We start from the raw sequence: 14,870 nt of genomic DNA on the forward strand, positions 1-14,870 counted from the left end.
GCCCCCTAATCAGGGCTCCGGGCTCAGCAGCCCTCCCAGCACACTGCCCCTACAGGCTTCTACACAGACAAGCACTACAAAGACAGACGCAAGTACAGATACCTTCCCCTCCAATGGGACTCACTCCCACTTAAACTTGTGTGATCTGTACTCCAAGACCCCAGGCACTGAATGGGAAGGCCGAAAATTCAACCTTGTCCTGAGTGCTCATGTGATAGGTGCTGTGCATGGTCTTGTTCACAGAGAAAGACTATGTTCATTGTTCACAAAAATGTATCTTTGTGAGGAATTCACTCCCTTTTTCCCATCCCACAGCTGCGAGTGTCTCCCGACCTACCCCGGCATCCCCCTCCCAGAGGCTGGCGCAGATAAGGCGCCAAAAGAAAAGGACATGGGACGAGATGTTCTCCGAACTTATGGGCTGCTCCCGAGCCGAGGCAGCACAGCAGACCCAGTGGAGGGAGAACATGTCGCAATACCAGCGATCACACAGCGAACGGGAGGACAGGTGGCGGCAGGAAGACCAGCAGGCGACTCAAACGCTGCTTGGACTAATGAGGGAGCAAACGGACACGCTCCGGCGCCTTGTGGATGTTCTGCAGGACCGGAGGCAGGAGGACAGAGCCCCGCTGCAGTCTATCTCTAACCGCCCTCCCCCGCCACAAAGTCCCATCTCCCCCTCACCCAAAGTCCCAAGAAGGAGGGGCGGCAGGGGCCGTGAAAACTGTCACTCCACCCCTGCAGACTGCTCAAGTACCAGACGGCTCTCATTCCCAAAGTTTTGATAAGTCCTTTCCTTTACTCCAAAAGCACCTCACCCAAGCCCCCGTCCCAGTGTTATCCCCTAACTGTGTAGTTGTTAATAAAAAATACGTTTCTGTTAATTACTGTTTCCGTCAGGTTCTTTTAGAGGAGAGTGTGTTTGAAGGGGGGAAAGGGGGTTGGTAATTGGAGAGGACAGTCACCTTTACCAGGGTACAGACATGGGGGCAGGTTCAGCAGCAGGTCACACACACATTGCAGTCACTAGGCACCCTGGTCAGTCTCGGAGGTGGTTTTCATGTTCTGTGTGGGGGGGGCTATGTGAGTTTGTGGCGGGGGAGGGCGGTTACAGATCTTATGCAGCGGTCCTTAGCCTGGATGACAGAGCCACGCAGCAGGGAATCTGTAACCGTCCTCCCCCGCCACAAAGTCACATAGCCCCCACACACAGAGTCCCGAAAAGGAGGGGTGGCAGGCTCCATTGAAACAACCAGTCCACCACTGCAGACCGCTCTAGGAGCAGGAGCCTGTCATTCCTCGAGTTTAGAAGCGTCCTTTCCATCACTACACCCGCTCCCCACCACAGTCTGCATCCCAGTTTCAACCCTTTACCACGAAACCCTTAATAAAGAAAACGGTATTAATGAACAAAGTTCCATTTATTTTATTTTTAAAGGTGTGTTGGAAAGGGGGCAATGGGGTGAGGGGGGTATGTAACTGGAGAGGATAGTCAACATTAAGTGGGTAAAGAAACGGGGGCAGGTTCAGTTTCTCTTTAAACAAACTTAATAGTCACAGGTTACCCTGCTCACTGTGGAACCTAGCTTTCAAAGCCTCCCAGATGCACAGCGCGTCCCGCTGGGCTCTTCTAATCGCCCGGCTGTCTGGCTGGGCGTAATCAGCAGCCAGGCGATGTGCCTCAACCTCCCACCCTGCCATAAACGTCTCCCCCTTGCTCTCACAGAGATTGTGGAGCACACAGCAAGCTGCTATAACAATGGGGATATTGGTTTCGCTGAGATCAGAGCGAGTCAGTAAGCTTCTCCATCTCCCCTTCAGACGTCCAAAAGCACACTCCACCACCATTCTGCACTTGCTCAGCCGGTAGTTGAAGAGTTCTTTTTCACTGTCCAGGGCGTCTGTATAGGGCTTCATGAGCCAGGGCATTAGTGGGTAGGCTGGGTCCCCGAGGATCACTGTAGGCATCTCCGCATCCCCAACAGTTATTTTGTGGTCCGGGAAGTAAATACCTTCCTGCAGCCGTCTAAACAGACCAGAGTTCCTGAAAACACGAGCATCATGAACCTTGCCTGGCCATCCAACGTTGATGTTGGTAAAACGTCCCCTATGGTCCACCAGTGTTTGCAGCACCATTGAAAAGTAGCCCTTTCGGTTAATGTACTGGCTGGCCTGGTGGTCCGGTCCCAGGATAGGGATGTGAGTTCCATCTATAGCCCCACCGCAGTTTGGGAATCCCATCGCGGCGAAGCCATCTATGATGACCTCCACGTTTCCCAGGGTCACTACCTTTGAGAGCAGTAGCTCAACGATTGCGTTGGCTACTTGCATCACAGCAACCCCCACGGTAGATTTGCCCACGCCAAAGTGGTTCGCGACTGACTGATAGCTGTCTGGCGTTGCAAGCTTCCAGAGGGCTATGGCCACTCGCTTCTGGACACTCAGGGCTGCTCGCATCCGGGTGTCCTTGCGCTTCAGGGCAGGGGACAGCAACTCACAAAGTTCCAGGAAAGTTCCCTTACGCATGCGAAAGTTTCGCAGCCACTGTGATTCATCCCAGACCTGCAGCAGTATGCGGTCCCACCAGTCCGTGCTTGTTTCCCGGGCCCAGAATCGCCGTTCCACAGCATCAACATGACCCATTGCCACCATGATGTCCACGGCGCGGGGTCCCGTGCTTTGCGAGAGATCTGTGCCACTCTCAGACTTAATGTCCTCACCGCGCTGCCGTAGCCTCCTCGCCCAATTTCTCAGCATCTGCCTCTGAAAAAGGTGGATGATAAGGTGCGAGGTGTTGACAACGGCCATAACTGCAGCGATGGTTGCAGCGGGCTCCATGCTCGCAGTGCTGTGGCGTCCACGCTGTCACTCACCAGAAAAGTGCGCGAACTGATTACCCGCCGGCGCTTTCAGGGAGGGAGGGCGGGAGTGATGGTTGAATGATGACAGTTACCCAAAACCACCCTCGACACATTTTTTCCCCCAGCAGGCATTGGGGGCTCGACCCAGAATTCCAATGGGCAGCGGGGACTGCGGGAACTGTGGGATAGCTGCCCACAGTGCACCGCTTCCAATGTCGACGCTTGCCCCGTTAGTGTGGACTCACAAAGTCGAATTACTGTTCTTAGTGTGGATACACACGTTCAACTTTGTAATATCGGTTCCACTAATTCGATTTAAGTAAAATCGAACTATTCTCGTAGTGTAGACATACCCTCAATCAACTCACTTCCACACCCTTCAGTTGCAGCAAAAAAAGGTAGCATGATGTTTTATTCCTTCAGGAGCACTTTTAGGCAACAATTCATTTCCCCCAGAAATCTTGTCCTTTCCCTTTTTAGCTAGGGGTTGCTCTACAGAAACATCTTCCTGAGCATCTTTCTGGGTTTCAGTTGAGTCCAGAACGACTTCTGGGACAACTGACATATCCTCGATCAGCATAAGCTGAGAGGCACATTCTGTCTGCTCCTCAGACAGAAGATTGGAGACAAACTCTCCCCCAGCAGATAAACTGCCATTCTTAACATTCACAAAGTTTGGAATTTCCTCCCCTTTGTTCCCAGACAAACGTTTGGAGATTGGGGTAGCTCCCTCCATGGGCAAGTCATTACCCCCAACAGACACAGGCTTAGGAACACTTCCTTCCTGGGTTTTAGTTGAGTCCAGAACCACATCTGGCACAACTGACAAATCCTCAGGCATCATAAACTGGTGGTGCATTCTTGGCCGGCTTTGCCTGGCAGGGGGGGGGGGAAGCGGCTCTGTGCACTGTTGACCCATTCCTCCTCCACCTGCCCCGGGCTGGAGCCCGGTCACCGCTAACGCAAGGATGCTCCCTCTCCCAGTGCTTCGCTCGCTCCACCCCCGCCGCTCCCATTGGCTGGGAATCGGGGCCAATGGGAGCTGTGGGGGGCAGTGCCTGCAGGAGTCCCTCCCCCTGTACCAAGCGGGAGCACCAGGTAATCACCCTGTATGCCAGCTCCCTCTTACACCCTCCCTTCCTCCCAGACCCTCCACCCCACCCCTAGCCTGCTCCTGCACCCTACCTCCCTCCCAGACCCTGCACCCCACCAGCCCTCTCCTGCACCCTACCTCCCTCCCAGACTCTGCACTCCCACCCCAGCTTCCTCCTGCACCCCCCAGCTTGCTCCTGCACCCTACCTCCCTCCCAGACCCCCCACCCCAGCCTGCTTCTACACCCTCCCTCCCTCCCAGACCCCACATCCCCACCCCTAGCCTGCTTCAGCACCCTACCCTCCTCCCAAACCCTGCCCTCCCACCCCCAGCCTGATCCTGCACCCTCCCTCCCAGACCCCCCAGACCCAGCCCACTCCCTGGCAGTCCCCTCCCACATACTGAACCCCTCATTTTTGGCCCAACCCCAGACCCTAGGGCGCCCCACAAAATCAACTAGCCCCAGGCCCCCAGAAGAGTTAATCCAGCCCTGGCTGTGTGGCCTGGCCCTGAGTGTGTGTGTACAGGACCTAGCACTATGGGGCCCAGCCCTGAGTGTGTGTGTACAGGACCTAGCGCCGTAGGGCCCTGTCCTGAGTGTCACCTCTAAATGCAACTGGAATGCAAATAACAATGTGGAGTGGGGCAGGAGACTGGCTATGGGATATGCAGGTATGACATCGGGTGGGGCTTAAAGGTAGGGTTACCAACCCTCCAGGATTGGCCTGGAGTCTCCAGGAATTAAAGATTAACCTTTAATTAAAGATTATGTCATGTGATGACATCTCCATGAATACATCCAACCAAAATTTGGAAACCCTACTTAAAGGTGTGTGTGTCTGTGCAGAGAACGGGGGATGAAAAGGGGCAGGTGGGGAGAGTTTCAGGGATCAATATGGGAGGGACAGAGAGTAGTGATGTGGAGCCAGGAAGCTCTGCTCTCTGGTCCAGGTTTACCTGTGCAGTGTCTGAGGTGTATAACATAGTACATGTAACAGCTGGGGCAGGACAGGTTGGGCCCCTGCCTTCATAAGAAGCCGGCTCCTGTGCTGTGCTCTGTTTAGCATCTTATGGACAAATCTTGCAAAACATTCGTATCACCAGTGAGGGAGACGTTGTTTTTCGCTTGACTATTTCCCATTAAGTTTTGAGACTCAGCGTTAACTCAGGGTGTCTTTTACTTTCTAGCGGAATATGAGGCAGTGAAAGGTATGTGTGTTTTTACTAGTTTTGATTATGCTTTAAATTGGAAAAGGAACACTCAGAGCTGTGTGTGCAAAGACGTGTTAGTGTAAAAAATTAATGTGTTACTGTTACAGGTAGTGTACATGACAATGGGAAATCCAGATATTACCCAGAAATAATGGATGGAAAATTTGTGGTATTGAAATATGAATATTAACTACAGTTGCCAATACCACAATACCATACACTCTTGCCCCACCCTCTGCCCCGCCTCTTCCCCTAGGCCCTGTGCTTTCTCTGAGGCCGAGCTCCCACTCACTCCATCCCCCCTCCCTCTGTTGCTCGCTCTCCCCCACCCTCACTCATTTTCACTGGGTTGGGGCAGGGGTGCAGGAGGGGGTGAAGGCTCCAGCTCAGGGTGTGGGCTCTGGGGAGGGGCCTGGGATGAGGGGTTTGGGGTGCAGGAGGGGGTCCGGGCTGGAGCCAAGGGGTTTGAAGTGTGGAAGCGGGCTCAAGGGGCCACAGGGACATGCTGGCTGCTTCCAGGAGTCACACAGAGCCAGGGCAGGCAGGGAGCCTGCCTTAGCCCCTCTGCACCGCCGACCGGACTTTTAACAGCCTGGTCAGCAGTGCAGACCGGAGCCGCCAGGGTCCCTTTTCGACCAGGTGTTCCAGTCAAAAAACAGACACCTGGCAACCCTAATATTAATAGTTTTATTTTTCACATTAACCCTTGACAATACAGTCTTAAACACAAACAAACAAACAAACTTACTGACACCAGAGACACCCTGTAATGAGAACAATAATTATATTACATGAATAGGTCCCACCCTGTGAACTCGCCATGGATGTTCTCCCGCACACATAGGTTTCCTTGGAGCAGGATCGGGCCCTCTGAGCCCTATTGGTTTCCACACACCACCTGTAGGCTCAGGCACATGGGTCTGATCCCACTGAAGCCGGCAGGAGTTGTAGGAGCTCAGCACCCTTGGGGTCACCAGCATCACCCAGATGATGGAGACACTTATGAAGGAAGAGTTCTTTGAGCTGCAGGCCCAGGTTCTCTGCTGGGCCAGGACTTGCTTGAGGTGGGGGGCGGGGGCAGGGCGGGAGCTGGTTATGGCTCCCTGGTTCTCAGGCTGCCCCAGGGGCTGCTCTGATTCACTCCAGCTGGCTGTGGTCCCTGAGAATTGGTGATGTGCCCTGCTCTGCCCCAGCACACACACCCCGGCCCCTCAGCCCCAGCCCTGACATGCCCCCTACACCGGGATGACGGGGGTGATTGGCACAGGAGCCAGTTACGCTGTTTTACCCCAGCTGGGCTCTCCCTATGCCAGGGGAATTCTCTGATGTCCAGGGCCTGGTCCCAGTATTCACATCCCAGCACACAGTGACCGGAGCAGGGAGAGAACCAGGCCCTTTATCTGCCCCCCTGACTCACAGGTGCAGCCTCATTGATTTCTGGGGGGAGGTTTTGCGGGATCAGGTGCGATAAAGGAGAAGCCCTAACTACTGATTAGGAGCCCAATCCTGCTGTCCTTACTCAGGTAGAATTCTCACTGAGGCTAATGTAATGTGGGTTTAGAACTGGGCACTTTTGTTACTGGGAATCTCTCCTATTGATTCATTTATGTTCTTTTTTCCCTTTTCTCCCCTCTCATTCCCATGGACCCTCTGGCAGAACTGGGTAAGCTCCGTGTCGTTTGTTTTTCACAGTGTGTGACTTGCTGAGGCTGCATTTCGTTTGTGTAAATTCTCATGTCTGATTATTTCAGGACTCTCCAGAGCCCAAGGATACGCAGGTAACTAACACTGATACTGCCACAGTCCCTCTCAGTCCCATTCCCCTGGGATACTTGGTCCCTGCTCAGTCCTCTTACAGCTCTCAGTGTAACTAAGGGGTGGGGGGAAATGTCATTGTCCGTGTGAAAATTAGAGAGAGAGAGAATAGAGAATACCCAGGCTCCACACACACACACACACGCACACACACACACATGGTGCCTGCTGTGAGGGGGAAGCTGGAGGCAATTGTTTAACTGCTCTCTGCTGCTATGTTATAGCCTCTAGTCAATTATTTATTTATTTCACTGCTCACCATTGTTTGGCAGAAACATCGAGCTGATGAGCTTATCCAACCTTGCTGGATGCAGTGGCAGAGCGTGGGTGGAGGGCAGAGGGGCAGCTGGTGGCTCTAGAAGAGTTGCTGGGGTGAGGAACAAGGAATTTAAACCTCCTCTCCCCACACTGACGGCTTGTCGGCGTGGGGAATTCATGGGGAAGAGCCCAGCATGGCTAGTGTGGAATCGCTGTTCTGCGCCATAATAGTGAGGGTGTGAATTTAAAGCTATTCCGCACTAACTCCCCATGTGGACACTATTATTCTGCACTCAGTCTGCAGCAGGGGGTGAGGGCACTCCGTTCCAATGTGGATTAAACCAAAGCAGACAAGGGCACTCTCGGCATGGAATCAGAGTGTCCGCACAGGCAGTCAGTGCTGACTAGCTGTTCTGCACTAGCCACTCAGGGCTTTTCCCTGTTTAGACAAACCCTTAAAGTTACTTCTAAGGGAAAGAGGAGAAGTGTCCCCTCCCCTCCTCTCCCCTGGACCACAAGCCCCAACTGTCCCTTGCTCAGTTATCCACACTCCAGCTCCCCCAGGACAACTCCGCACCCCAGGTGCAGGCTTCAACAGGAACATCTGCAGCACCTGGGAAATCTGAGGGCAGCATAAAACAAATAGAATTTCTTTTTGAGTTAAAGGCCGGATTCTGCCACCCTGGTGCGATGGGACTTGAGGGGCTGCCCAGCGTGAGTCAATGTGGCACAATCTGACCCTAAACACACTGATACTATTTGCAGTGCAGGACGGCCTGGAGTTTCCAGCCATGCTCAGGGCCCTGGTGCTGGGAGCTGTAAAACACAGAACAGACCGTCCCTTCCCCAGTCTGAATAGACCAGATGGACACAGGGTGGGGGATGGAAGGATGATTATCATGGGTGGCACGTGAGCCCCCCTTCAGGGAAGCTAGCCACATGGCCCAGCCCCTTCTGCCCAAGGCCCCGTTCCCTCCCAACCCCCATCTGCTGGAGCCCCAAATGTCCGCTCCCCGCCATCAACCAGCACCCTGAATGCGCTTGCTCCCCCCAGCAGCCAGAGGAGTCCTGGCCAAACTGTCCTGAGCCACTGGCCGGCACCAGCACTGTACCGCCCCCAGTGCCGGCCCCCAGTGCCAGGTCACCGGCTGGCCTCAGCACCGCCCCCAGCACCGGGTTGTTAGCCTCTGGCCAGCGGCAAAGCTGAGCTCCCGCCGGCTTGGGCAATGGCTTGGGGGAAAGCGTGGAACATGGGCGGGGCCAGAGCCTGGCCTATTTTACCCACCGCCCATGACGATTATCCCCATTTCACAGCTGGGGAATTGAAACACAGAGAGACTCAGTGACTTGTCCAAGGTCACATGGGCAGCCTGTGGCAAAGCTGGGCCTAGATCTGCTGGTTCCTAGGACAGCACTTTAACCATGGAGGGAGTTTGTTCTGGGTATAGGGGGAGATGGTGGGAAAAAGGAACAAAGTGAGCATGAGGGTAAGTGGGGCTGGTAGTGGGGGAGCAGCAGGGGGTGAGGGGTGAACAGGGCAGAGCCTGGGAGGGGAGGACAAGGAGTGGAGCCAGTGAAGGGGATGGCAGTGGGTGTGAGGAGGAGGAGTTGGGTGGCAACAATCAGAACAGAATCGCAGGGCAAGGGAAGAGTCAGGAAGGCCAGATGGTCTTTCCAGGCACCAACCTAGGCTCTGGTTCATTTCATCCCTGCTCCCCTCCCCACCTCTGCTCCCCTCCCCCCCCACTGCCTCCATTCCAGTGCAGTCTGTGTCCACTGAGCCTGGTCACAGATGGGTCTCGGCCATTTCATGTCCCTGAGCCTGTAGGGATCCCGAGCTTCCCATCATCATCCCCCTCCCACACTCCCTTAGCTGGCTCAGGGTGGCCCTGCAAACACCCCACCTCAGTTTACCCTCTTCAAACTCCTTACATTACTCCACACAGTCCAAAAGGTCTGAGACAGAAAACCCCAAAATAAAATCCTTTACTTCACCCTGCTGCAGCCCTGGCTCTCACTCCAGCTCCTCACTCTCCTCGAGTCAGGAGTCCCTCAGCCCCCATCCCCCCACCCCGCTTCCCAGAGCCGGGCTTGGTTCTGTCTCCCTCGTGGAATCAGGTGCCCCCAGAGCTGGGTTAAGGTCAGGCTGCACCTTTATTCCCTGCAGCTGTCAGCTTTAGGGCTCTGTCCTGCTGTAGGCTGTCATTGTTACCTCTGGGGGCTCTTCCCCTTAGGGGAGCCCCTCTCTCTGGGGGCATCCCCTCCAGGCTCCTTGGTCTGTGAGCTCTCCTGGGATCCCTTCTCCTCAGCAGCTTCCTGTCTCTAGGACCCTTCAGCTGAGCCCTGGTAACCCGTCATCAGGATCATTAGCTGTTTGGTTGCCAACCAGCCACCTAGAGATTTAATTACTTCCAGGTGGGGCTGGGTTGGCTGGTTCTCTTAGGCTGGTCCATGACTCCCCTTAAAGGTCCAACCCCCCGTGACATCCCTCCCCCCCCCCAAAGCCAGCCTGTACCCAAAGGATGGCTAGACCATGGCTCACACTTGGTTATTGTCTGCACCCAGATGGGTACTTCCTGCCCTGCTGCCACAAGGAAATCTGCAAGGCCCTTGGCCATATTTTTATTCTCGTCACTGAAGTATAAAGAGACCAGGAGTTGTGTCCCCAATGTTCTATGTAGCTCACGTGACAGGCAAAATCCTCCATAGTCTAAAGTGTGGCGTAGTTCAGAACTTGTATCCCCTGTAAGGGCATGTCTACACTGCAAACTTAAGTCAACCTATGTTAGGTCGCCTTACAGCCACGGCAGTAATTACTGGGGTGGCTATTGTCCACACTGCCCTCCTTTTCTCAGCTGTGCCCAGCTCCCCGCCAGGAGCCCAGCTGCCCCACGAGGATCTTGGGCAGCCACCCAGGCTTCTCACCTCCCTTAGCAGGGAACTAGGATGGAGGCAGCCGGGCTTCAGCTGAAACCCACCATGGGACGGGGCTTTCTTGATAATTTCACGGCTCTGGAGCCATGAAATTAACGACAGCCAACAGCTGACGTAAGTAAGGTAGTGCCTGCACCAACACTGCATCACCCTATCTACACCGACATTAGCCCTATGCCTCTTGTGCAGGTGGAGTTATTATGTCGGTATAGTGCAGCACTTACATCAGTGGGAGCAAGGCTGTTGTGTGTACACTGACATGATTAGGTCAACATAAGCTGCCTTCCGTCAGACTGACTCTGTAGTGTAGACCAAACCTAAGTCAGGCCCTCTGGCCATCACAGAGGTAGTCAATAGCACTGAACTTTCACCACTGGTGTTATGCTCCTGTGCCAGATATGGACAGGCCACAGCGCTTCCCTCCGAGCCAGATATACACCAGCTGTGTACAGTGTAAGATCAATTAATGCTCTGCCAGGTCTGACTGAGGATTGTTTTAATAATGTATTTAGCACACAGCAGCACCTAGTGGCTGAACAGTATAATACAGTTTAGCATTCCATTACATCTCCCCCTTTAAATCCTACATTCCTACCATTTACAGTATTTACACTATCACACTGTATTTGGAGTGCAGTACGGATCAGTCTGTCAGGTGTCTCTGAGTGGTACTGGTCTTCTAATTACATGACCTGAATATGTAACAGATTGGTCCTCTGGGTGTTCATTAGTTGCAATTACTGACTGTGGTCCGTCTGGTATCCTTGCGTCGTCTTCTTGCTCTGCATCCACCATCTGTAGAGTTTGCTCTGTCGATTGTTCTTTCTGAGGAACAAACTGTAGATATTGACAGTTTCTGCTGAGCTCTCCTCTGTCAGTCTCGATCACATACAACCTGGGCGCTGAATTATTTTTTACGACACCTGGAGTATTCCATTCTTTTTCTCCATCCAGTTTGACACAAACACCGTCATCAGGTTCTAGACCTGGTAGGTCTCTGAGTGGTGTCTGTTGTAAAAGTGTTCCTAAGCTCTTTTTGCCTTTTCATCAGATTTGGATACTCCCTATGTTGGGAGGGCAGTTCTGAGTTGTCTTCCCATCGGGAGTTGTGCTGCACTCTATCCAGGAGCTGCTATTGGTGTTGATCTATAACTCAGAAGAGCAAAGAATGGATCTTTCTGCTGTAGGATATTCTTGGCTGTCTGTACAGTGGAGTTGCATCGTAGGCGCATTTAACTTACATGATTTTAACTAGACACGCTCGGCAAAACAAAACAAAAAAAGAGAAAAATAACAATTTAAATATTGTACCTGTAGTGCACCCGCCATTCCACTCAATGAGCGTTTGACTATACGCGATTTTCGCCTTACGTGCTGACTTCAGAACCTAACCCCTGTGTAAGATGCGACTCTTCTGTACAGCTCTTTCAGCTTCTCCATTCTCTTGTGAGTAATATGGGCTGCTAGTAATATGGGGAAGACCATATTTTATTTGGATAAATTAAATTCTGCTGCAGTGAATTGTGGTCCATGCTCTGTCACAAGTCCTTCTGGAACCCTGAAATGTGCAAAAGTGCACTTCAGTTGCTCAATAACACTGTGGTGTGTTACATCTTCCAAGTACACTATTTCTATATACCTGGAAAAATCATCCACAACTACCAAGTAATGATATCCACTGAATTCACATAAATCTGCAGCGAGTCTCTTCCAAGGTCTCTTTCATTCAGACTAGCTCCTTCTTTGCATCATTAATTACTACTGGCCATATCTTTTTTCCTGCAGCCTTCAGCAAAGGAGCTTTGGGAGCCCATTTTGGATCCTCCTCTGCCCACATGATTCTGTGTAATGTTCTCAGCTGGAAAAGCACCTTCCTGCTCCTCCCTGGGGGGGCGTCTTTTCCTTTAGGGTGGACTTTTTTATAGCCCAGCTCCGGTTCAGGCTTTGTGTTGCTCTTCCAGGCCTCTGCGGGGGAGAGATCCCTTGTCTCTTCCCTTCTTATTTCAGCTTCCTCTTGGGTGTAGGGTGACCAGATGTCCAGATTTTATAGGGACAGTCCCAATATTTGGGGTCTTTTCTTATAAAGATGCCTATTTCCCCCCACCCTCTGTCCCAATTTTTTACATTTGCTATCTGGTCACCCTACTTGGATGTGTGTTTTTATGTTATTAACATGGTGGCTTTTCCCTTTAGCAACTGGAATCTCCACCTCAGACAGCCCATCTTCCACCCGATGGTCCTGTACCACTGCACCCACCACAGCGCTGACCTTATCTCTAGCTGGCTGGTGTAGCTCGCTGCCCAGCTGCTCTGTTTTCTGGAGAGGACTCATCTTCTCTCTCTGCCATAATTTTATCTCTTTCCACAAGGGCTCTCCTGCTTCATATGCATCTCAGAACTGGGCTTCGTTCCATACTCGATCTTAAACTGATTCTGGAGGATCGTCAGCTCCTTCTGCAGCAACAAACACTGCTGTTCCCCAGTCGCCTTCCCGTGCTGAGACTGGCTCCTTCCAGAGCTCCTGCTCCCGCTAGATGGCTTGGGCTGAGATCCAGTCCCTTGGGCAGCGCATCTCCTCTAGCTCCTCCTCAGCCTTTGGGCCTGGAGGGTGCTCAGCTGTGCAAGGCCTTCTGCCCTGCTCCCCTCAGCTGCAGCAACCTTTTCTTCCAGCTCTCGCCAGTTCATTAGTGGGTGGGTTTGCTGGGTCGCTGTAGAGGACACGGCAACTACTGGCGCTTCCCTTTTAGCCAGCACCTCCGCATCTGTGTCTGTTAACATCCAGCTCTTCAGTGGGTGATCAACTTGTTCCCCTAAAAACCTCCAAGGACACCCACGGCATCACTGCACTCCCCTGTGTAAATGCAGCCTCCTGGTGATTTATTGCTGGACTGTCTCTTATCGCACACACCAGAGCCCTCAGCCTGCACCTCTGCCCTCTCCTGAGCCATCAGCTTTAGTCTGTCTAGTTCATTAACTAGTTTCAGAATCTGTTCCTTCTCCTCTATTAGGAAACATCTACATTGGATCTAAGAGGTGTGATTCCCAGCTCATGTAGACATAGCTGAGCTAGCACCTAACAATAGCCATGTGGCCAGGATGGCACAGGTTGCAGCTTCAGCTACCTGCCTGAGTACAAACCCGCCCAGACCGCTTGGTGCATACTCAGGCAGCTGGCCCGAGCTGCCCACACTACCCGGGCTACACTGCTACTTTCAGCGTGCTAGCTGAGCAGAGTTAGTGCAGGTAACTTTACATGAGCTGGGAATCTAATCTCCCAGCTCAGTTGCAGACATACCCTCAGTTTCACCTTCTCCAACTTTCTTCATTCTAAGTGGTGTGGCAGGCTCCTGTGTTCCAGCAAACCGTCCTCTAGTTTCCCAGCCACACCACTCACATCCTGCAGCCCTTTCTGGACCCCTCCTTCACAAGGCCTAGGGCTTGTTCAAGCCCTTCCCATTTTGGCTCCTGGATAACTTTGCTCTTGCCTGGCTCATTTTTTACCTTGGCTGCCTGCAGTTTGGCTGCCTTGAGACTGTTGTTCCCCATCTCCCTGTTGCTTTACTCCTCTCTTGGCTGAACTATTCTGGTCTCCAGGTGCTGCTTCTCCTCTAGGGCCAGGGCTCCTTGACCAGGGGTATTGGCAATTCCAACTGCCAGTTCCTCCCTGTGCGTTGGTGCCTGGCGCTTGGTACATTCAGCAGCTGTGAGTTTCTCCTGAATATCAGTAATCACATCAGTCCTTGGCTCACATGGGTGCTGGAGCTTTAGCTTCAACGGCTGGGTTTCTTGGGAACTAGAGCAGAATTTCTTCTGCCAAATGCCCTGTTCCTTTTTCAGTGCATTGACCCATTTGCTGTTCAATAGCCCTCTCCGAGCTCTTGTCACACCCCTCTCCTGGGACCACCAGAAATGCTGAATCACATTTACCTTCTGCCCCAGATCCCCTGACCCAGAGAGCTGTCTGCCCACTAATCTGCTGGTTGGATAGTTTTTCAAAGGAGTCCTTTCAGGTTCTTGGGGGAAGCTGCTCAAGCACCCCCAATTCCCAAGCTTTGAATCTGGTAGTGAGGCTAAGGTATCCCTGGTAAGCAGAGGGACATCTGAAACCCATGGCTGGCCTCTCCTTCTGATGCTTATACCTCAGGGCCTGCTTTCTTAGCTACCCATTTTACCCAGTACTAGAAACTCTTCCTGCCCCATAGCGACATCCCCTCTGCCCAAAATCCAAAGTTCTTGTAGGGCAGCATATTTTACATGTCCCCTTTCCCTGCACTCGAAACAAATTAACCGTGGGGGTCACTTTTCCCAGCCCAAAATGGGGTTCCCACAGTCCTGGGCCTGACCTCCCCATGGCAGGGTGTCTTTAATAACCTGGGACTCCCTTGTTCCCCGAGTGTTCTGGGAAACCAGGCCAGTCTGCCCACCCTTGCTCCTGGAGGCAGCCCCATCTTATGTGCCCGTCCTGCCCACAGTCAGTGCACAGCATTGGACCAGTCCTGTCTGCGATGCGTCAGGGTGACTCTTTCCAGTCAATGGCCCTCCTCAGGACGTCGCTGTGGGTGCCTGAGCACTTCCAGCAATGGGAGCTGGAACACCCTTGGCTGTTGCTGGCCCTCCAGACACCAGCCTGGGAGAGTGAACATCCCACAGTCATGGAAGGTGTCTGTGCCGTGCTGCTCTGTCACCCCTCATGGGCG

At 52.9% G+C, this 14,870-nt stretch overlaps 1 protein-coding gene across 1 annotated transcript in view; it reads left to right on the forward strand.

The window, feature by feature from the left end:
* Positions 1-14,870, forward strand: part of LOC113409680 (butyrophilin subfamily 1 member A1-like) — a 348,144-nt gene that overhangs the window by 327,867 nt on the left and 5,407 nt on the right. Inside the window, exons 6-8 of the mRNA XM_029914256.1 lie at positions 5,143-5,163; positions 6,824-6,829; positions 6,918-6,944. Coding sequence (XP_029770116.1) covers positions 5,143-5,163; positions 6,824-6,829; positions 6,918-6,944 — 54 coding nt within the window. The remainder of the gene's footprint in view (positions 1-5,142; positions 5,164-6,823; positions 6,830-6,917; positions 6,945-14,870) is intronic.

Source organism: Terrapene carolina, unplaced genomic scaffold (assembly GCF_002925995.2).
Source record: "Terrapene carolina triunguis isolate 2854851 unplaced genomic scaffold, T_m_triunguis-2.0 Scaffold33956, whole genome shotgun sequence".
NCBI lineage: Eukaryota > Metazoa > Chordata > Testudines > Emydidae > Terrapene > Terrapene triunguis.